The sequence below is a fragment of the Macrosteles quadrilineatus genome, unplaced genomic scaffold (assembly GCF_028750875.1).
Source record: "Macrosteles quadrilineatus isolate MER2022 unplaced genomic scaffold, UCM_ALF_1.0 Scaffold_1__1_contigs__length_201487025, whole genome shotgun sequence".
In the NCBI taxonomy this organism is placed as follows: Eukaryota; Metazoa; Arthropoda; class Insecta; order Hemiptera; family Cicadellidae; genus Macrosteles; species Macrosteles quadrilineatus.
Window position 1 is genome coordinate 60,220,263 of NW_026542594.1, and position 25,034 is coordinate 60,245,296.

Here is a 25,034-nt window from a genome sequence, read left to right on the forward strand (position 1 = left end):
GTTTTTCTCGGTATGCAAAATATACCACTTCGAGGACACCGAGATGATGGAGATTTGTGTTCAACTGGCAATGAGAGTGGCAAAGAGAATAACAATGTTAATAATGATGGAAACTTTCGTGAGCTAATTCGTTTCAGAGTAGAGGCTGGAGACAAAGTTCTTGAACAACATATGGAATCTGCACCTGGGAATGCTAAGTATGTAAGCAAAACTGTTCAGAATGAACTGATTAGTTGTTGCGCTGAAGAGATAACGAAGACAATCATTGAAAGAGTTCAGCAAAGTAAATGGTTCAGTATCGTATTTGATGAAACGACGGATGTGTCACATATGTCACAGTTAACATTTGCAATTCGTTATGTACATGATTGTGATATCTTTGAAGATTTTGTAGAGTTCGTGAATCCTAGAAAAGAAAGAACTTCAGAAGATTGTGCAATTGCTGACAAGCCGCTGACAGGAGAAGTTATTGGGACAATAGTACTACATTTCATGGAAAAGCATGGACTTCCGAAAATGAACTGCGTTGGCGTGGCTACAGATGGTTGTTCTACTATGGTATCTGAAACAAAAGGAGCAGTTGCAGCTATCCTTAAAGAATGTGACAATGCCATACAGTGCATTTGTTTCAACCATGCATTGAACTTGTCCATCTCAAAATCATCAAATGTGATTCATGTGAAGCGATGTTTGGGTGTTATCAAAAGTATTGTTGCTTTTTTCAATGCATCTTCGAAGCGGAACACAGTTTTAAAGGACACTTTGGGAAGGCAATTGATTGGTGTTTGTGAGACTAGATGGATAGATCGCCACGAAAGCATTTTTCTCTTTCAGAAGGAACTGAACGGAATCAGCGATGCTCTCTTGAAGATTTCCGAGTGGGATGAGACTGACACAGCAGCAATGGCACATTCTTTGCATTTGTCAATAATGGACTCTTCTTTTATTGTCACTGTCATGTGTCTGACGAACATAATGTCAATAACTCTGCCTTTAAGTAGGATGTGCCAAAAGAAAACTGTAGACATTAGTTTTGCTAAAAGTGCAGTAAAGGAAACCTTAGAACTACTTGAAGAAAAAAGAGCAACCAGTCAAGAAGTGTTCAGTAGTTTGTTTTCAGAAGCTGAAGAATTGGCAGAATCCTTAAACACCAGCATCACTATCCCTAGAGTTGCGTCAAAACAAACAAAAAGGGATAATTATGCAACAAACAGCCCTGAAGATTATTACCGATTCGCTACATTCAATCCTATTTTGGACCATGTAATTAATGATGTCAAAGAGAGATTTTCATCTGACAAATCCTTTGCCACACACAACCTCTCCATGTTTATTCCATCAGAAAACAATATTCTTAAGAATCTGTACATGACTGGGACTGGCGAGCATGTGCAAAAGTTGTCTGATGTTGTAAAGGATTTTGCTTTTGCAATTGAAACAAAACAGATTTTAGAAGGGGAGTTCCTAAATTGGGCACGAAAATGGAAAATGGCAAAACAATGCCAACAAGAAATTCCAGATAGTGCAATAAGGGCTTTGAAGGAATGCGATAGGGACGTGTATCCCAACATTAATGCTCTTCTACAAATATTATGCACGATACCGGTGAGCGTTGCTACTGCTGAACGGTCATTCAGCACATTACGACATGTCAAAGACTGGATGAGGAGTACCATGGCTGAGACACGTTTAAATGGACTTGCCCTAATGTATGCTCACAGGGACATTGTTAAAGACCTTAGCCATGACAAAATAATAGACAGATTTGCAAAGAAAAACAAAAGAAGGCTAGATTTTGTCTTTTAAGTTTAATGTTATTTGCTATGTGTAATTTATTTGCTTTGTTTTACTTAAACCTTAAACCTTGTTTATAACTATGTATGTTCAGGTATTTACTCAAAGGGAGGTATAGAAGAGCCTTAGATGACGTCAGTGTAAAATCTCTTCTCTTCAGGGAACACTGTTAAATAAAATAAACAATAAGTAGTAATTACATGACAAACACCATTACCGCAACGAAACGAAGTTGATCATAGGCCACGGTGGTGAAGTGGATAGCGAGTCGGGCTGATTTTTGGTTAGGTTATGACAGTTTAATTTTATAATTAAAAAATTATAAAATTGAATTTGACGCATTTATAATTTTATTTAATGAATAAAACTATTTTTTCGATTAGTAAACCTTTATTAGATTTTTTCACTATCAGCAAGTTTGGTTAGTTTGTTAGGTTATGAGAGTTTAATTTAATAAATGAAAAATTATAAGATTAATTTTATAATTGTTCTTATTTTATAATTAACTAATAGTGAAATAAAAATTAGGCACTGTGCTCTCTACTACTGTACAACGCTGTTCATGGACGCATTTTGAACTAAACTATGATGTCATCGTTGCCTCTTTTATACCTCCCGTAAGTCAGACCCGTATATTCATTTCTGTTGGACAAGTAAAAAAGAAAACACAAAAGAAAATTGTCTTTTAAGGTTTTGTAAATGTCAAGGAATAAACCGAATGTGTTATAATATTTGTTTATTTATAACAAACAGATTTTTTGTTGTGTCAAAATTTTTCAGGTGTAAATTATAATGATAACAACATGAGAATGACTTGTAAAAATATAGGCCTAAAAAGCATAATTCTGCCTTTATTTTTCTAAAAATTTTCCGGGGGAGGACCCCCGTACCCCCCCCCTTAACTGGGGGGTATTCCATACCCCCCGGTGAGTTGGGCCCCCCCCTTCCTCACATCCTGGATCCGCCCCTGATTGCGAGACGATAGGTCGAGGGCGGAATAGCCCGGTAAATACACCAGTGGTGAAATAACCCTGGTAGCGTCGAAACCTAGGTGTTAGGCCGAGGGCGGAATAACTCTCGGATCCGTGCATATCCGTCGCGAAGCCGTAGGTCGAGGCCAGTGGTGAAATAACTCTGGTGTCGTCGAATAGTAGGTGTTAGGCTGAGGGCGACAATCAAATCGGTTAATTGTAAGTATAATTGGTTTTAATTCTAAGAGTGAAACACGGTAAATCCATTAATTAGAAGTTTTTATTTTATTTTCGAAGTTAATATTTTAGTTTTATTACGACCAGTGTTTCACTTACGGAATTAACGCCTAATTATTAATTTGTCTAAATTAGGGCCTAACCCGGGCAGTGATGAATGTGTCATTCACTGAAAGCTGATGCTTTAACGACCATATCTGAGCCCATATTTTAAAAACTAATACTATTATTATTACCACTAACCCTGGACTAACTCAATTAGATTAGCTATCCGAGGCCGACAGTACAATTTTGTCCCAGGACGAAATTGCATCGTCACATGGTCCAGCGATTGTATCACAAGGTGAGTAGGAACTATTGACTATATAATATGGTCAATGGTAGGAACAGAAAGTGACACATTGGAAAAGCGAGTTTAGCATCATCCATAAACCTCTGTTACAATCACCCACTGCAGTTGTGATTTTTTACTTTACACTTTACACAACCACCATTGAAGCGCTGTCAATGAGTGGAAACCTTGTTTCTAAGCTATTGGCAACGATCATTAATACATTTAAGTTTCCCAGCCGTATACAACACTGATTCAAGGTCTTCTTTCTGGTTATCAAGACTCAAGAACAATTTTATACACAAAGAATCTCTGGTTCTTGACCTGGATGATGCCTAGTTATTTAATTTAATTTACGGTTACACTATATTATTGCACTTCCGATTAATTAATCCGTTATGTAAGAAAAACGTTTTTAATCTCACATGGTTGGGATTTGCTTTCAAAACGTGATCGAAAATGGTTGCGGTATTTATAAACAACATTTGTAAACATATCAGTGACAGCTAGAAAAAAATCTTGATCCGAACAGCTGTTCGTTATTTCATAGATGATTATGAGATAAAAATTAGACGAAAACTTGACAAAAATTGCACAAAACTGCATTTTTGAACGTCCGTAATTTTATTTACAAAGTAGTGAGGCCATATTTTAATGGCTAAATACACTCTTTCCAATCCAGTGAATACATTAAAATGACTTGTACAGTAGACTCTTGATAATTCGAAATTGGTGGGCCAAGCATATAAATTTGAATTATCAAGAGTTTTGAATTATCAAGAGTTCGATTTATCGGGAGAAAAATAAACCATTCGAATTACAGAGAGTTCATTTGTTTAATACTGTACATACAAAGGCACAGCACGTTACAATAAAACATCATACCGTATTTTGGTACACTTTTAAACAATCAACGGCTTATTTTTCAGTTACTGTAGTTGCAAAGAAATCTGTTATTTAGCGCTATATATTTCGCCAATAGCTGAACTATCAGCTGTCGACAACTACGTCGGATTGCCAACTTAGAAAAACAAGTCAGCGAACTAACTCAGACTACTGCTCTAACTAAACAAACATCAAAACGTCCAACACTAGCCTACCATGGGAACAGGATGTACTGTACTGTATAGTTTCCTGTTATAACAGGAAGAGATCACTTCGAATTATAGAGTGTTTTGCCGACTAAACTTCGAATTACTGCGTGACTTTGATTTATAGAGTGTTTTTTCAACGAAACTTCGAATTACAGCATGACTTCGAATTATAGAGTGTTAACCGACGAAACTTCGAATTACTGTTTTACTTCGAATTATAGAGTGTTTTTCCGACGAAACTTCGAATTACTGCGTGTTACAAATTGACCTGCCCTCTATTTGGACTTTGAAATACCGAGTGTATCAAAATGCATGGTAAAAATTTGAAATATTGAGAGATTCTCTAGGGACTGAGCCTTTATTTTGAATTATCGAAAGTTTTGAATTATCAAGTGTTTGAATTACCAAGAGTGGACTGTATCTTGATAGGAACTCTCGTTTTCCTGGAGAAGATAGCGTAAAATGCCATCTTTGAGTGTTACAGACAGATAGAAAGACAGACAGACAGAAATAGAGATAAGACTCGTTTCTGCTTTTTTAATGTATAAAACGTAAAAATAACCTAAAAATATATAATTCTGAGCAATGTACAGACAAAACTCTAATTTTATTTATATAGGTTATGAAAAATTAGGTATAAAACAACTGAGTTTCCAATAGGAATTGAAACGAGGACCGTGCTTGGTAACTTATAATGCTCACCACTAAATCACAAACGCTGAATTGGCAGTGTTAATCCAGTACATTACTATAGTAGATTCACTTTATTTAATCTAGCATACAAATAAATTAGCAGTCTGTTGAAGTTTGCAAATTAAAAAAAAAAACAAAAACTGTTCATGAAGCAACCCTGCATACACTGTTGACCCTTCAAAATGTATTTAGTTGATAAATAACATGACGGATAGGATTACCGAGACCCATTAAATGTCTAACTGAGACTCACTTGGTGATCAATCAAAAATCATCAATGATAAAAATTTAAATTGAATATTTGCTACAAACTAATTACCGGTAACCATATCGATGCTGGAATTTTTTAGTAATTTTCCAAAAGAAGCTAGAGTTATTTAGGCCTACTTATTTTGTACAAAAAGTGCTAGGCTTGCCATGGGGCAAAGTCTAGTGTGCGAGAAATAAAAATCAGTAAAAATAAATTTTTGCATCTCAAAAGTGCTACAAGGTACGATATATTGGGCCTCGATCGTATGAGGAATCGAAAGAAAACATCGCTGTTTCAAAACAACAGACTGCATCCTAACATAGACAGTAAAAAAGGGTGAGATAAAACATGAATGTATTCAAATGTGAATTGTAACTAAATTACTCTCAATATTTATTATTGACTGTATTTTCAAAAAAAATATTTTAAATTTAATTAAATATAAATTAGTGAAGAAGAAAAACTATATTCAAAAATAATATTCTAAAATGAAATAGTGTCTAGGTAGGAAATATTTCTTTTGTACTGTCCAGTGTCCAGGTGTGAAGTAGCATTGTTGGAAGAAAAGCTAAAACAAAGGAAGAAAAGGTGCTTGTGGTGGAAGATATAGATGAAAATGGATGTGGGAGCCAAGTCTCCAGTGATTTAAATATTCAGAAGTCTATAAAATTATCATTCAGAACATATATAAATATTGATTATAAAGAGACATTAAGAAAGAAGATAATAACTATTCAACAAAAATTGGTAATATCAACTTCAATAAACATTTTAAAACCCATCATCAATTTCCAACCACCATCACACCGTTGTGAATAGACTAAATTCAAGTGACTTTCAAACTAAGAACTTATAGCCTAAATTTTTGACTCTCATTATTAGCCTATCTCATATTATTTAGCCTACATTAGTACTGTATAAATTAAGTTAATTAGCCTATCAGAATTTCATACCCGGCACGAACCAACCCCTACTTAGATTAAGATCATTCAGGGTTGGTACTGATTTTGGAAAATGAAATTCCCTGACTTTTCCAGGTTTTCCAGACTGATATTATACTTTTTCCAGGTATACCGTAAGACGATATCGAATAGTCAGAATCAAGAATTGTTAGAAAAAATGTAGGCCTAAATAGTTTACTCATAAAACCAATAAGAAAAGAATTAAACATCTGGAATCTGGAAAAGTAAGAGTATCAACTTAACCTCACACTTTATGTTATACTTGGCCTTGACTTGACACTGGCAGATAGACGATACGGTGCTTCTGATACTGTTATATATCGATATTTTGCTTGCGATATCATCGGTTTATATCGGAAGAAACATGTGATATTGGAAAAATAACTACTATGCTTTTACCGGAGACAAAAAGTAGTACTAAACTAAACTATTATATGTTTCAACTAACAGGATAAATATTTTTTTATAAACTCCTACAAGTGCAGTTTTTTTTTAGTTTATTAAAGGTTGAATCAGTATTGGTATAAATTCAATGAGGGATTGTATTCAGTATCATATTGAAATTGAAACAATGAATGTAGGCCTATCCTTCCGCGGATCGCGGTACTAGCAGTGTTTCCATTCGTGGGATTATTATGCCGAAAACAGGACTTTTAGAGCATGAGCGGGATTTGAAGAGGATGTGGGATAAAACAGGAGTTTTGGCTATGACGTCCGTTTTTATTTACTATGCTTTATTTTAGTGAAAAACTAACCCCAATCGAAAAAATTACCTTAACAAAATATAATAGCAATGTTAAAACAACTATTTAAACACGATATGTCTAATCTAACACTCAGAATTTAACATCAAAATTCTTAAGGGATTAAACAGGATTTCTTAACCCAGTGACCGGGATAATTATTCTTTTGGTCGTGTAGAAACACTGGGAGGTCGGTGCGTTCAATTAAAGCCAGTAATCAGAGGGGGATGATGGAATGTCTGTCGATGTTCGATGTTTTTTATATCGATGGTAGGTTCCCGATGTTTATGTTACATCGATGTTTTTGTCAAACTTTGATGTTTTTGACCAAGTATCGAGACATAGATGCAAAATGTAGCATATCTGTAAAAAATTTAGTCTTTCAAGAGAAATTCCAGATTTTTTCCAAAATTCCCTGACTTTTCCAGACCAACAAAATTCCCTGACTTTTCCAGGTTTTCCCTGACCGTACCAACCCTGTCATTGCTCTCCAATTTGTTACCTAGCCCATCTATAAATACCCCCGCCGCAGCAAACCTGCCGTCTAAACGAATTTCCATTTGGCCGAATTGATTTTCAATTGATCTATTTAAATAACATTAGGTTTAACGAGTACCTAGGTTTGCTGCTACAAGGAAACTAATAAAGTAGTGTGTTTTTAGTAAAATATTGATAGCTTACTATAAAATAAATAAATTTGCCAAGTTTGATCAAAATATATCCATAAACAAGCAAACTACAACATTTTACAATATTCTCCATAAGAATAACATGGGAATTTTAAATTTACCATTTTTTTAGTTTTCTCCGTAACCAATAACCGTACAAAAACACTTTGATATACTGAATTGTTTGTTTTTTTAAGCTCTTTAAGAAGGTTTAGAGAAAAATTGGGAAATTTTGTGTTTTGAGGGTAAAAAGTGAGAAAACCCAATTTTTACCCCATAAAACCCCCCATAAAACCCTGTTCCCATGGTCCGATCATGTTGGATCGCGAACTCATTCAAGTTTATCCCGCCTTACACCTTCAAACCAAATTTCATCAAAATCGGATAAAAATTACTCAAGTTATCGTGTTCACGGACACATATATATATATATAAATCTATATATACTAGTGTCCCTGTTGCTCGAATTCGAGCAATTGCTAAGTATTACAGGCGTTATTTTAAAACGAACTTCAACCAAGTCAGCAAATATTTGTAGCAAACTGTTTTATTAACAAACTTATTGACTGTTTACAATTGACCTATGCTCTTCTTCTCACTTTTGATTTCTGACAACAGCTGGAGTTTCATAACAATTTTTGTTTCCCATGTTAATCTTATGGAGAAATAAGAAACTTTAAAGGGCTCCAGGGCCTCACACTCTCATTATTTCCCTAAAAAGAAAGTTTCTTGCACAACTTCACGCTACGCTTTTTCCAATGACACCAAAAACATGACAATCGGTTCAGTAGTTTCGGAGGAGTAATTGTCACAAAAGATCTGCTTGCGTATTAAATAAGTATAGATATATAAATCTATATATATATATATATATACATATATAAAAATTTGAACGAATGGTGTTTTTGGCCTCTGGGGACATTAAAATGAAAAATAAATCGGTCCCGGGCCTAAGTCTTACCATGAGAACAATATACTCCCAATTATAACTTTTATTTAAGATACTTTTTTATTTAAGATACATTATAAACAAAGATTAGGATAAATGTATTATGCAAAGGCTGCTCTTAGAGTATACTACTGTGACGCATAGTGGCACGCTATATTTTATATAGTATCAGCGGTTCTCGAGACAGGGCTGCATGTCGAGCTCGTCAGCCCACCGCGAGCAAGCGAATGCTTCCCCCCACCTTCTTTTCCAATTTTTGTCCTACTTCTCCCCGGAATGTCAAGATCACCACACAAAACTTCTGCCATCTGCAAGCCTTCAATAAATGGATGAGTCTAGATCTTAATTAAATAAGGTTATCAAAATATAAATGTCAGGCTAAGTTAGCAAACTCAAGGGCGAGACCTGCAAGGGTTGCCCCGACATTGGAAATGTAAGAATTAAATAATTAGCGGGTTGAGGCCTCCAGCCTCCCATTATCAGCACGAAAAATGAACACGTTTTCCCAGAAGGATTCCACAGTTTCTTTCAGAAAATTCTTAGAAATTTCCGATTAAGCTAGTTCAATTCCAACCAAATTATCTCACTCAGTTACTCCACAACATATTGCCATTTTCTAGCTCTCAAGTGTTTGGAAGGATAGTTTAACACGTTCAGTGCGGCAGGCATTCTAACAGGCGCTCGCCAATGGCGGCAAAGCCCCGGCGCGGCACCGTAACAGCGAACGCAATTGGCATTCAAATATTTCAATCTGACGAATAACAAAAGAGCAGCGGTGATTGTACTACGTTACCCAGAGATTAAACACAGTTCCCTATGTGACGGTGCAATTTCGTCCTGGGACAAAATTGTACTGTCGGCCTCGGATAGCTAATGTAATTGAGTTAGTCCAGGGTTAGTAGTAATAATAATAGTTAAGTTTTAAAATATGGGCTCAGATATGGTCGTTAAAGCATCAGCTTTCAGTAAATGGCACATTCATCACTGCCTGGGTTAGGCCGTAATTTAAACAAATTAGTAATTAGGTGTTAATTCCGTGAGTGAAACACTGGTCGTAATTAACTAAAATCTTAACTTCGAAAATAAAATAAAACCTCTACTTAATGGATATACCGTGTTTCACTTTTGGAATTAAAACCAATCATACTTACAATTAACCGATTCGATTGTCGCGGGTCCACCGAGCTATTTCGCCCTGGCCTAACACCTACTATTCCAGAGTTATTTCACCACTGGCTAATTACCGAGCTATTCCGCCCTCGACCTACGGTTTCGCGATGTATGCGCGGATCCGAGAGCTATTCCGCCCTCGGCCTAACACCTAGTATTCGACGCTACCAGGGTTATTCCACCACTGGTGTATTTACCGGGCTATTCCGCCCTCGCCCTACCAGGGAGATGTTGCTAGCTATTCGCCCAGCACTTAAGTCCGACTGAGCCTTGTCCTGCGCCGCTTTTATAGGGGTCGCGACGCTAGCGCAGTGCGTGGCCGCTCGGAGAACTAATGACTCTGCGCGGGCCATTTGAATTCATCTGAAAGCTTGCTTTCTGATCTCGTGATATTTTTACCGTTACACCTAAAACACCCAAAGGTAGCAGCACTGCCTGGATCAGTAGTCAGTGGCCTTGTAAAATGGCTTGAAGAGAGAAAATCCCCGAAACCGGGACAAAAGCATTGTCAGACGGGATTTTACGGGAAATTTTAGTACCAACCTACACCAAAATAAACCTCACATTCTAAGCTACAGGCTAGCAACGATTTTCACGTTCTTCGGCAATGGCTGAGCTCATACTGAACTAATGTAGTGGGGGTTGGGCAAATACATTGAAATTGATGTAGTCAGCACTGAACGGTTTAAGTAATTTAGTTCTATTAAGGTCAATCAAAGCTGGCTATGCTAGCTTTACGGTCTGGGTAAAAGATCTCTGTCCTCTGGTCCCTAGCATGTCTTTCACCTCAGAAAATCATTTGGTAGGAGATTCAGTATGCTTAAATTAGTCTGTGAAGCAACATAATTCCTAATTACTCAATTGTCTGTCACATTTCCAGTTTAAAATAAAATCCCCGCTGTAGTGTTTTGGTTTATTATATTAATAGAATAAAATATTTAGACATATTTTGAAAACATGATGTGTATTCTAAGTGAGTAAACAAACAACTGAACTGTAAACATATCGACAATTAATTCATCTTAAAACATGTGACAATAACACCAGCTGGTACACTACACATCTCCCCTTCTTCTAAGAGCTGACTGCCGTTCGCAAATGATCTGCATGACATCTCCGGTTCACACCATCGACGTTTACAAGATATGAATAGGGTCCATTTACTTTTACTATCTTGCCTCGCTTGAATCCAGATCCGGACGTATTTAACACCCAGACGTGGTCATTCTCTTGAAATACTTTTAATTTTGATTCGTGTTTGTCCAGTCGTTGTCTAACTAATTTTTTATCTAATTTAGTATCTGCGTCGGGGATCAGTAGGTCTAGTTTTGTTCGTAGTTGGCGTCCAAACATCATGAAAGCCGGTGATTTTCCGGTTGACCTTTTTGGAGATGTTCTGTATGCGAACAAGAAACTTTTGAGCTTTTCTTGGACGGTTCCCACATTGTTCTGTGATGCACTCATACGTTCTTTAAATGTTCGAACACACCGCTCTGCTAACCCATTGCTTTTTGGGTGATATGGTGTTATACGTGCGTGCTTGATATTAAGGTCTTTGCAGAACGTCTGGAACTCATGAGATGTCAACTGAGGACCGTTGTCACTGACGATAGTTTTGGGATAGCCTAATCTTGAGAACAATAATTCTTCTAAGGCATTGATAGTGGCTTTTGTAGTTGTTGTCGACATGGGTATCACTTCTAGCCATTTTGATCGTGCGTCTTCAACAATCAACCACATTTTACCTAAGAAAGTCTATGTGGATTCTTGACCAGACTTCTGTTGGGACGGTCCACGAGAAGAGAGGCATCTCCATGTCTTTAGGCCTGTTCTCTTGACAACCAACACAATGTTTTGTATGTTCTTCCAGATCTTTATCTAGACCGGGCCACCACACTTGAAATCTCGCTTTACCTTTCATACCGACTATTCCTGGATGTCCCTCATGGAGTACTTCCATTACTCTTGGCCTCAGTTTTGAAGGTATTACTATGCGACCGAACCAGAGTAATATTCTGTTTTCAAAAGAAAGTTCTTCACGCTTGTTGTAATAAGGTAAAACTTCTTTGTTGTTGGTAACATGTTCTGGCCATCCACTTCTAAGGTAGTTTATTACTTTAGCGAGTATTGCGTCTTGTTTCGTTGCTTCCTGCAAGCTCTTTGTGGTCATTGGTAAATCCTAAGACCTGAGATGAAATAGATGAGATCCGTTGCAATCTCCTAGGCGTTCTTCGTTTGATTTGATTTTTGATTCAAGAGGAAATCTTGAGAGTAAGTCTGCAGTTGTGTTTTCCTATCCTTTTTGGTAGGTTATGGAATAGTCGTAGGAACTCAATGTCAGAGCCCACCTTGCGATTCGGTTTGAAACAACCTTAGGGATCGGATCATGTTCTCCAAAAAGCTTGATTAAGGCTTTATGGTCTGTCCGTATTTCAAAATGTCTGCCATAGAGATACTGCTCAAAACGTGTTACTCCAAAAACTAATCCTAGAGCTTCTTTTTCTATCACACTATAACGGGTTTCAGCAGAGTCGAGTCGTCTTGAAGCGAACATCACCGGCCTCTCAGTCCCGTCCGAATATCTGTGGAAGAGAGCAGCACCCAGACCAACCTCGCTTGCGTCAGTGCCTAGTATCAGCGGTAACGATTCGTCATAGTGAGCTAAATTGTCCGCTGTAGTTAACAAGTGTTTCAGTTTTGTTGCTATTTTCTCGTGTTTATCTGTCCATTGCCATTTCTCTCCTTTCTTTAGTAGACCATGTAAGAGAACACACAATGACTGCAAATGTGGAACAAATTTACCATAGTAGTTGAATGACCCCAGAAACGATCTCAATTCTTTGACATTTTTAGGGGACGGCATGTTTTTCATCGCTTTTAAGTGCTCATTTTTTGTGGGATGTATGCCAGTTTTGTCAATCATGTGACCCAAGTATTTGACTGAATCCTGTAACCATCTGCATTTTGACATTTGTGCGCGGATACCCATATCTGTAAAACGTTTTAGCACCTCTCTAACTCGACGTATATGTTCCTCTCGTGTGGGAGCTGTGATTATTACATCGTCGAGAAGACATGCAACTCCTTCCAAGTCCGCCAGTACTTGATCCATTTTACACTGAAATGCCCCTGAAGCGATTTTAATCCCAAAAGGAAGACGGGAATATCTAAAAAACCCTTTGTGTGTGGAAATAGTTAAATATTTTTGTACGCAAGTGTCAACTTCCATCTGTAAGTAAGCATCCTTGAGATCGATGACTGTGAACTCTTGTCCTCCAGTAAGTTTCGCTGTAATTTCTTCAAATCTGGGCATAGGATAGTTGTCTGAAATCATATACTTGTTTATCGTGTTTTTAAAGTCAGCACATATGCGTATTGCTCCAGAAGGTTTTACAACAATCACTATAGGTGAAGACCATGTAACAGGCTCCTCACTCGTGTTCACTGGCGTCAAGACTTGGTTTTCAACTAACCGCTGCAGTTCGTCTTCCACAGCTTTGCGTAAGGAAAAGGGTACAGGACGTGGTTTTGAAATAACTGGAACTGCGTCTTGGGTCAAGTTGTGAAATACTACGTTACTGTTTTTGATTGTGCCTTGAGAAGGATGAAACACTTCTGGAAAGTCACTAACAATTTGTCTTACCAAATTCATACTATTCACACGAGTGGTATTGTTCGGTTGTCGAGTAACTGTACTTACTTCAGCACCTGGTGGTAAAGGAAGATTGAACTTAAGTACCCAGTCCAACCCAAATAGAGGAACATCATTTTTCTTGACTACTATAATCTTTAATTTTTTTGAACTACCAAATGCAAGAACACCAACCGATGTTTCGCCTAGTGTTTCAATTTGTACCCCCGTGTAGGCAGTAAGATTTTCACAGGGGTAAAGTGTTGGTGATCCAATCGATTTCCACAGTTTTTCTCCAATAATGCTGTAAGCTGCCCCTGGATCGTAAAGCATTTTTACCTTACGTTTGTTCATTTCAACATTGATCATTACTTTGGAACCCTTTTCCAAAGTTCGTATTTGGTCAATGTCTGAGTACGGAGCGTTATCCTCATCCAAAAAATTTTCGATTTGATTTAACTGTTTTGGTCTAGCAACAACCGCATTTCCTGCCATCAAACATGCACGAGAAAAATGATTATTACCATTACAAGCTTTACAAACAGCACCCATAGCAGGGCAATCCTCGTGATTTGCATGTCTCTTGTTACCGCATTTAAAACAGTGTATTCCCTTGTTGAGTTTAAGAATAGGGCTGTTTCTAGTATTTATTTGTTTTGAGTCTGATTTGTCTTGTCTTGTGTGGATGTGTTGATTTGTCTGGTGTATTAGGAATTTTACTCTGTTAATTTTTATGTTGCGCATTTCCTGTTGTTGAGTGTCCACATTCTCAAGTAACGTTGCCGATTCGACTACGCTAGAAAAAGACGTGTTTGTAGATGCGTGAAGTCTTAAAAGTTCAAACTGCCATTTATCATTGTTAATTCCAAGGATGAACTGATCCCTTAAGCGTATGTCCCAGACCATCACCAAAAGCACAGTGTCCGGCTAGAGACCTTAAGGATAGTTCAAACTGGTTTACAGATTCACCATCGTGTCTAAATCTACTTGTAAAGCTGACTCTTTGTGAAAGAGGAGCGGTTTGTTTGGTGTAGTATTTATCTAAGATTGCTACAGCGTCGTTGAATCCAATATTACTTACGGGTGTAGGATGCACCGAGTCGAATACAATTTTGAAAGGTTGTGGGCCTAAGTGTCCTAGTAAAATGTCTCGTTTCTTGTCTTCATTCTTGACGTTTTCGTTCCTTAATCTGATCTTCAATCGTTCAAACCAGTAAACCCAATCTTTGGTCGTCCCGTCAAATGAGCTACACTTAAAATCAATATTTTTCGACTGCGCCATTGTAGTGTTTTGGTTTATTATATTAATAGAATAAAATATTTAGACATATTTTGAAAACATGATGTGTATTCTAAGTGAGTAAACAAACAACTGAACTGAACTGTAAACATATCGACAATTAATTCATCTTAAAACATGTGACAATAACACCAGCAGGTACACTACTCCCGCCCTTCCCAACAGCCATCCTCTCCCTTTTCCGCTAGACTACAGTAATGATTTCCCCAAGCAAAGCTTGATCCCCAGGTACTGTTATTAAAAAACAAATACATCTGACTGTTTTTGAAAATCTGACTGTTTGAGGAAATATTTTGATAGAAATCCAATCAGACAAAATGGAAATTTGCTTGTTCTGCAGGTTTTCTGTCAATCCATAGTATAAATCCTGTTTAACTGAACGAATATTAATTGACTCTAATAAACAAATTAAGTTTAGTTGAATAAATATGTTGCATAATTATGCCCTATCAAAGATATATTTTTACTTTCTCCCCCTATATGGAGAAAGTATCGTTTTTGTAAAAATTTTTGAGTTTGAGTTTTGAGTGGATATATCTTTTTTGGGTACCCCTGGACCCAAAAAAGTGTTTTTTGAAGTGATGTCTATCTGTGTGTGTGTCTGTCTGTCTACATGTCCGTGTGTGATGTGTACAGAGCTACAGACCACACCTGTGGTCCGATTTCAATGAAATTTGGTATGTAGTTACTAATCCATGGTTATCTCAAGGCATTTTTAAATTTTGATTTTTAACGGTGATTTGTTCATAAAACCTATAAAACACTGACAGAAAAATCAAATTTTCTCGATAACGGCCAGAACTATTTTGATAAAACTTTAGTATGTTATAGAAGGTTATAGCCCTTTAAATTCTGAACAAAATGGTACTAATCTCGTTCCTGTAAAAATTAATGTTCAAAAGTTATTGGACGAAATAGAACTAATCTCGTTCCTGTAAAAATTACCGTTCAAAAGTTATTGTAACTAATGTTAATTTCCCATCAAACTCCATAAAATAGGTCTAATGGGAAATCGGAATTTTAAAAAAACCGTTTTTGATTAAAGTTAGTATGTTATGGTCTTTATAATTCTCAACAGAAAATAGTGCAACCCCCATTGCTGTAAAAATTACTGTTCAAAAGTTATTGAAACATATGTTATTTTCCCATAAAACTCCATAAAATAGGCCTAATGGGAAATCGGAATTTAAAAAAACCGTTTTTGATTAAAGTTAGTATGTTATGGTCTTTATAATTCTAAACAGAAAATAGTGCAACCCCCATTGTTGTAAAAATTACGGTTAAAAAGTAAATGGAACTTTTGTGATTTTTCCTATAAAATATGCTTACACCGATTACCCATAACATAGACAAATAGAATAAATATAGACTGTCAAAGGAAGGTTCCGGCGCCACCGCTACGAGTGCCGTGTAGTTATGGCGCACACCGCTGCAGGGGAGGAGCGCAGGAGCCGTATGTGACCAGCATACGCTGCAGCGGTGTGCGCCGTAACTACACGGCAAACCTAGCGGTGGACGCCAGAACTTATGCTAATCGCAGCACAGCTGACGGTCTATATTTATTCTGCCCATAATAAAGGTTGTTGACAAGCTAATGGGAGAAAGTATGGGTCGGATTTCTGATACTGTTTATTTCAATGAGTGACAAGACACTCAACATTCATTCATAAGTTACAATGTCAGGTACCTTACATGGCTTACTACATGGTAACTTATTTTATGTGTGTCTAAGATAAAATAATCATAAATAAACTTACTTTTCAAATTCTCAAAAATGTCCTCAAGTTCTGTGTCCATTTTGGTTTGTGAAGGTTTGGTATAAAATTTGATCATTTTCTTACTCCACTTTGTAGGTAATTCGCATTTAGGTAAAGACCTCCACTTTTGTTTAGGTGTTATGGAATGTTTCTCAGAAACGTCATTCTCATCTTCTGAAATTAAATCCACTGTTGGAGGTACAGGTTTGAAGGGAGAGATGTTGAGAGACAAACTCCCATCAAAGTTGTTAGTAGTTTCACTACTTAAAACTTCTGATTGCTTTGTGCAAGTATTTTTTGATTTGCCAATAAGGCCTGCTTCTTCACAAGAAAAGTTTAATGTGCCATTACTTAGATTTGAACTTGACTGTCTAGATGTATTAGGTTTTGTAATTTTTTTCACATTGTAAGCATATAAAGCTCTTGCAATATAATATAGTTTTCCTTTTCTATTTTCATTTGGATTTGCATTTTTCAAGGCACAAAACATTTGATCTATGATACAATTTCTACTCCCTGGTTTATTTGCTCCAACAGATATAAAACTTTCATTAGCTGAATCCTTCCAATCAGGAGGTTTGTCTGTTTTGAATGAATTGGGTATAACCACATGTTTCAACTGCCTCATATCTTTCCGTCTAAAGAAATTTTTTGGAACTTTAAAATAATTTAAATCAGAAAAGTCAATGTTGGAGTATACAGAGTCGTATGTTCCTCTTTCACGATTGAAGGAAGTTGTGATTTTCTCTGTTGAAACATCCAAAGCGTCAATATTTACATCACTATATCTGAATCTTTTGAATGAGCTTTGTCCAGTAGTCAATCTATCATCAGAAATCACAAGAATTTCATCTTTTTCTGATGAATGATCATCTTCTGCCCTTTGAGCAACATCATTATCACACCCAGAGTCGTTAGCGAGTTGTTCTACTACTTTTATCTCTTCTGATTTGAGGTTTTCCAATGAATTATTCAATGCAACTGTCAGTTTACCGTCTTCCCCACACTCTATTGAGTAATGCTTGGCCAGATCTGGTGGTAGGGGTTGGCTCAAGTCACTGTGGTGTATAATTGAATACAGCCGTGATTCTAACTCATCTTGGGTCTGCTCGGGGTCGGACTCAGATCCTGCATCTTCATTACAATCATAACCCATTAGCCAGGAACAATCCATTTAGGCTACCTAGAAAAGACATTAAAATAAAATGCCAAGCAAAATCAAGGCAATACATTATATCCAAGAAAAAGGTTTTATGTTTGTGTTTGCCCAATCTCAAACCAAACAAAATTAAAGATTGATTTAAGTTATTGATTTTTTACCATTTTCTCGACACAATTTTTTTTTTACTAACCCTGTTAACAATAAGCTTTATGAAATCATTTTTTTTGTGTTTGAAATCGATGCCAAATAATGCCCAATTTTCATTACAGTTTTCATGTAGGGTTTTAACAATCAAAGAGTAAATATATCAGGAAAGGTGAACCAAATAAAAGAAATAAAAGAAAATACAGTTGTACAAGAAAATACAGTTGTAAAAGAAAATATAAGAAAGAAAAATAAAATAAAAGAAAGAGAGACCGTCAGGTGTTTTTTAATATACTGCGTTCAAACAGCCGTGGCACCTGACGGATTAGGAGACCATTTACTCACACACACACAAACGCAGTTGGCCCGGCTGCCAGGTAGACGACTCACAGAGTGGGGCGTCCAGTAAGCAACTGCTGTTTTATTTAAACACAAATTTCAATGGTTATAACATGCATACTTGCAATATTTGTAAATTTTATAACATAATGACACCAAACACGATATGATTATGATAATAATGAGACAAAACGAGGTTTATCCATAGAAACTCTCCCAACTACTCCCATCTATGAGACTATAAACGTATGTACAATTGTTTTGCACTTAAAAAAATGAAATATACTTAACAATGTTCCTGACAAAATATGTCTACAGGTACATATAGCAAATATATTAAAAGATTATTAAATAATTTCCTGCTGATAACGCTGATTTCAGTTCTGCTTTTATCCGAGTGACAGTCCGTTTCGAAACACTACAGGCCGCTGAAACTCGTTCAACTACCTTTTTGACATCCAAAATAGGCCCCATATCATCTTTTTTTCCAAATAAAAATATGTTATCACAGAGGCAATAATGCTTCTTATTTGCAACACTTCGTTTGACTTCTTTGATGACATCGTTAGTACACTATAAAACTACGAAATAAAAAAATGTATTTATTTACTATGAGCAAACGAATGTACCTATATTATAAATTATTGTAAAATGGTTAATAAATAAACTATGAGGACAGCACAGCACGACTAACACCACTATACGACAACAAAAATCACCACGTTACTACATGAATACCAACGGCCTACTGGTGTATGTGGAACCCACTTGTCTATCTTAGGGCATAGTACAGGACATGACTTCAGTTTGGGTATGTAACTAACTACCCTTGACTCATAGTAGCGTCCGAACAACCCTTAGTCATCGCATGCCAATGCCAGAGTCCAAGCGTTCATATCACTACTAGTAACTGATTATAATAAAATACATTAAAACACATAAGTTCGTATTAAATTTATTAACTAGTTGTGGAGTGTCTAATTAACGGTAAATTAACATTGTTTGTAATTATAAAAATTATCTTCATTTCACATGGTATAACCTCGGAGTACTTATTGTAGTATAAAAAAATGTGTATTTCAAATTACGAAATTTATTAGGTGTATATGCATATATTATCGTGTTCGGATTCATTTTTTTTGTAATTTAATGAACATTTTGAATATAACCCTTAAATTTATTAACATTTGTTATTTGGTAAAAATTAGCATATGCTTACTGGACGCTCAGTGGCGAGTCATCTGCCTAGCCGGGCAAGTCAGACCCAGAAGCTCGTGAGTGCGCGTGCAAGAGTCAAGGGTCTCCTAATCCGTCAGGTGCCACGGCTGTTTGAACGGACTATAGTATGTTACATGATTGTTCAATGCAGAGTTGGCCTTAGATAATGCGGGCCCTGTGCAAACCATTAAAGCCCTTACTACAAAAAATTTATCTCCTTCCCCCCCATATTGTTGCTCATGGTCAAAGGATGATAAATTTCTGCTATCGTGGCCACATCCATCATCATTTCTCACGATCACGGCAACGATTGTGATGATTTTTACAATCCCAGTGACTAGTGTTAAAAGGTCAACATCTTGATTAAATTTTCAGTGCTCGTGATTTTTTATTAGACACGACAATACAAAAATACTTAAGACAAACAACGATTATTGGAGATTATTCATAAACCAAATTTGCTAAGACTTTTAATATTTGTTGTGTTTTTGCTCCAAGCGTGCTTCTCTCCCCCCCTACGCGCAGGGCTTGTGCATGCCTAAGGCCAGCTCTGGTTCTTTGAAATATGGTTAGTGAAATATGCAAGTTCTAAATACAGTAGGCCTACATTGTATCCTTAAGGAGGGATAACATTCTCCCCCTATACATACTATATCATGGATAGGGGGAGAAAGTAATACCATTAAGGAGTAAGGACTAACCATTAATACCGTTAAAAGCTAAGGGGAGTGCCGTAGGTGAGTTGTCTGGGACCCATCTTGTTTACACTCTACACAGCCGACCTTACCACGTGTTTACGTCACTTAGGGTCTATCCATATCAAGTGATCCATCAGGGGGTTGCTTGACCATTAAAAAAAAATAATATTTTTATCCTTGATACCCTATCAATTCTGGGTTCAAAAGTGATTTTAATTTTTTTTAATCTCTTTTGCTACTTCTATGGCGGCCATTTTTGTCTTGCGGAACAAGCACATTTTTGCTCGTGTAAGGGTTTGCGTTAACTTGCATAACTCGGTAACCATGAACACTAGAGTGATGAAACAAAAAGCATTTTAATCTGGAAGAAAAAGCCTAAATATTATGTGCAGTACATATTTATTGAAATGTGTATCAAAAACAGTTTTCAACCCATCTCAACATTTCATAAGAAAACGGAAAGGTTTCAACTTTTGAAGGCGTATTACCGTTGGAAAAAATAAAATCTCAGACTTGATTTTTTTGTGTGTGTAGCAACTCAGTAGAACTGTTTGTATTTCAAATATCAACCCTGTGACTTAATTCCTTTAAAAGTTATAATTTTTCAAAAACTAAAATTTTTAGAAAAATTCATATTTTGAGTCTCAATATCTTTGTTGGGACAAAGTTTAAAAATCTGAAATTTTTACTAAAAACCCCTCTTATGGTTGTTATACTGCTGTATGAATTTCATCTTTGAGATTTACTTTTAAGCTAAGTTACAGTATTATGAAAATCGCAAAAAACCCATAAGCTCGGCCAACGCGGCTAGTACTGTAAGTAGCTTAAACATTAATTTATAGAGGTGAAGGTGATTATTTTATTTAATGTAAACTTATCTTAATGTACATTTCAAAAATCCAAAACAGATTTTTAACTTAAACTTTGTACCCAAAGTACAAATTATATGTACGGTACTAAAAATAAATAAAATCCTGCTGAGTTTTAAGTTTTATTCATAATTCAATGTAAATAAAACTAAGTCAATTATATTTATTTTGAGGTCTTAAAATTGATTTTCCATTCAGATTTAATGTAGGCCTGCCGTAACCCGTAACATAAATCAATAAAAAGTGTTTATTATGGCATTTTGAAAAGGAATAACTCATATTCTGTGGGAACTGATACAGTCTCCAGTCCCCACAGGAAGTCGTAAATGAGTCACAAACCACAATATTTCAAACGGTAACAAAATAACATTTTCTCATTTTCATAACATATGAAGAAATCACTCAACACTACAACAACAAACTCCTGGACCCATTTGAGAACTGGATTACTGGAACAAGAAGCTTACATTGTTTTATTCCTGTACTGAACTGTAGTAATGTTAGGTGCTTCATAACCTCACTAGCAACTGAATATGAAGTTCATTCAACGTCAAAAGCTGTAAAAATTACACTTCGTACAAAAGAATCTATTGTATGACTGTGTACGTATGACAATCAGTGGTGGGTGGCAGAGGTCATTGATCCAGCAGGACCAACAACCACCTTTAACACATTCACTGCTAATGATATGTAATACTTTTATAAATGGCTAAAAAACATAAACATTAACATGATCATGTTAATTGAGTGACAATATATCTTTAATTAAATAAATTTTATACTATAAATTGTGGATTAAAATATATTATGTAATTATATACATCATGTATTATATATCTGCTAATATACTTATGACGCACAAGTGCGTCATTAGCAGTGAACGTGTTAAAAAATGAGAAAGACCAAGCTTGGGTGCCTATAATCAAAGTTTTGAGAAAATTAAATCTCTTGGAACTGACAAAAACCACTGGAAGGACATACAACATTACTCCCAAACTGAATGAAGAAATATCCAAATTTCTAATGAGCACAATCGAAGTAGAACAAAAAACACTAATAAGTAAAAAATGTTATAATTCTTTAAGAACTTCTATTAGAAGAACTAATATTCTTTATTAAAATAAAAGAGGTTCAATAAATTTATAAATAAGCTAAAAATATTTATTGAAAAAATAATTAGTGTAAACCTGAATTAAAATAATCTGATAAAGGGGTTTTTTTAATATCACAAAGACAAGAAATTTGCAAGAAAAAGCTATAGGCCCTAAGCCTACATTACTTTAAAGTAGGTAGGTAAGTTTACACTAAATCAAATTACCTACACATTAATTTAAATAAATTAATCTTTAAGCTACTTACAGTACTAGCCCCATTGGCCGAGCTTATGGGTTTTTTGCGATTTTCATGATACTGTAACTTAGCTTAAAAGTAAATCTCAAAGATGAAATTCATACAGCAGTATAACAACTATAAAAGGGGTTTTTTTGGTAAAAATTTCAGATTTTTAAACTTTGTCCCAACAAAGATATTGAGACTCAAAATATGAATTTTTGGAAAAATTTGAGTTTTTAAAAAATTTTAACTTTTAAAGGAATCAAGTCTCAGGGTTGATATTTGACTGAATTAGTGTTCCGCAAAACAAAAATGGCCGCCGTAGAAGTAACAAGAGATAAAAAAAATTTAAAATCACTCTTGAACCCAGAATTGATATAGGTATCTAGGATTAAAATATTATTTATTTAAAAAATGGTCAAGCAACCAATTATTTTATTTCTGTATCACTTGATATGGATAGACCCTGTACTGTAGCTGAATACCAGTAGCATTTTTCCTACCCGATCGGCTCATTCAACAGCGCCTTTGAGGATGCAAACATGGATATTTAGAGAAAAAGTGAGTGGTCAAGGAATCATGGCCTTAAATTGAATGTTGTAAATGCACAGTGATCCACATCGGATTACCACCCATCGTAATTTTAAAATCTGTGACGGTGACGTGCATATTAAACTTGACAATGAAAAGCTTAGGGTTAGTGGCACTGTCAGGACTTTGGGCGTAGTTCTTGACGGTGGTCTTACCTTCTCCAACCACATCACTTAGCCTACGTTTCTCAAATTGCTTTGGGAAGGCTGCAAGGCCTGTAGAGATTCCATTTGATTCTTCCAGAGACTGCAAAATTGAAGTTGGTTCAGTCTCTGGTGTTGTCAGTGATGTATTACTGCATTCCTGCTTATGGCAACAGTATTTCCCGGGAGGATATGAACAGACTTACTAGGCTGCAAAACAGCGCAGTTTGTTTTGTCTACGGACTTCATAAGCGGGACCACATATCCTCTTTCCGGGATTCTGCTGGTCTGTTGTTTGTTTGTTTGTATGTTTGTTTGTCTGAAGGTCAATCGCGCATTAACTAACTACTGGTCGGATTGGGTTGAAATTTGGAATGATGCTAGCTCACATTCCCGATTAACATACCTGTATAAACATATTCTTATCACAAAAATCCTTTTGGGTTCCGCCCCAGTGGCTCTAGAGTTTCCCATGTTAACCTTATGAGTATTCATATTTAAAAGGAACTAGTGTTAGTAGCCTACATTTTGCTTGAATTTGAGCAATTGCAAAGTATTAAGTTACAGAAGTTATTTCAAAACGAACAACAGTCTTATTTACAATGAGTTTAAAAGAGTCAACTCAAAGATTAGGCCTACCGGTGTGTAACTCGTGGAAATACTCACGATGTATATAACAGTTCAATATACTGTAATCAACATTTGCTGTAAATATTTTATCATGTTTCATAAGCTGATATTGTTTTTATTGTTTTAACTACGAACATTTCCTTACCGGTAGGCCTACTTATAAAAAATTCAATAGCCTAATTAATAACTTATATCATTAAACACAAACCAACATCCAAAACTATACACATTTTTAATACAACGTCGATAAAGTACACATTGACTGTTTACAATTAGCCTAACATATGTTCTTCTTCTCACTTTTAATTTCTGACAACAGCTGGAGTTTCATAACAATGTTTGTTTCCCATGTTAATCTTATGGAGAAATACAAAACTTTAAAGGGCCCCAGGTCCTCACCCTAATTATTTTCTACAAACGCCCGACCAGTCATTGTCGTTCACCATGCGACCAGAGCACGACCCAACCAAGGCAACGAATGTTTTACAAACTTCAGTGATATAGATGTTGAAAAAGTAGCTGCTGTGGTGCATTTGTATCGTGGATACGTTTAAGCGGAAGAAGAAACGATACTGGTTACATCCAATGTTAACTGTCAGGTCTACAAAAGGGCAGTTTGCAACATTTTATGAAGAGCTACGTCAATATGAAGACATGTTTTTTAATTATACAAGAATGTCTGTTAAAAGCTTTGATGACTTACATAGAAAATTTGCTGGTGAAATCAGGGGACAAGACACTTCATTGAGACAGTGTATAGGAAGTGAAGAAAAACAGTGTAGGCCTATACGAGTGGTGTACTGGTCGGGTCGGAGGCAAGTCGGGGGTAGTGCGCGACGTCCCATTACATTGTGTGCTATTTTTGGCTGCAACAACCAGCGGGTCAGGCCTGACCAAACTGAAAATCTTTGGTCGTGCAGTGCACGCTGTTCCATTTATTCCTATTATAAAACTGGTCGTGGTCGGGATAGTGCGCCGGGTACCGGTACTCTGCTAAGTAATAAATATTAAAATAAAGTAGATCAAAGGCATCACAGCTGTGGCTAAGTTATGGCGTCAACGTAGCCACAGCTGTGAGGCCTTTGATCTTTAGGCCTACTTTATTCTACCGTAATATTTATTAACTTAAGCAACAGCTGTTGCTGCGTTGTTAAAAAGTTTAGTTTTGACTATATGTCATGATTTAGCACACTTCTTCATTCGTTTGTAAATAAAACGTTATCAAAATATTTGTTCATATAACTTAGTGGTCCAATTAAGTATTTCACACAAATTAAACATCACGTCTTAAGTTAAGTATAGGGTGTGTCGAGCAATCGAAGCTGTCATCATTATTGTTGGTAGGCTAAGGAAATATA

The 25,034-nt window shown here is 36.1% G+C and overlaps 1 protein-coding gene across 3 annotated transcripts in view; it reads right to left on the minus strand.

Annotated features, from left to right (window-relative positions):
* Positions 1–25,034, minus strand: part of LOC128983239 (uncharacterized) — a 68,540-nt gene that overhangs the window by 42,397 nt on the left and 1,109 nt on the right. For 2 of the 3 annotated variants that reach the window (XM_054402467.1, XM_054402468.1), the window contains exon 2: positions 16,551–17,733. In XM_054402467.1, coding sequence (XP_054258442.1) covers positions 16,551–17,724 — 1,174 coding nt within the window. In that variant the 5' untranslated portion in view covers positions 17,725–17,733. Of the gene's footprint in view, positions 1–16,550; positions 17,734–23,058; positions 23,150–25,034 lie in introns of all 3 variants that reach the window. The other variant, XM_054402470.1, reaches the window with a different exon arrangement.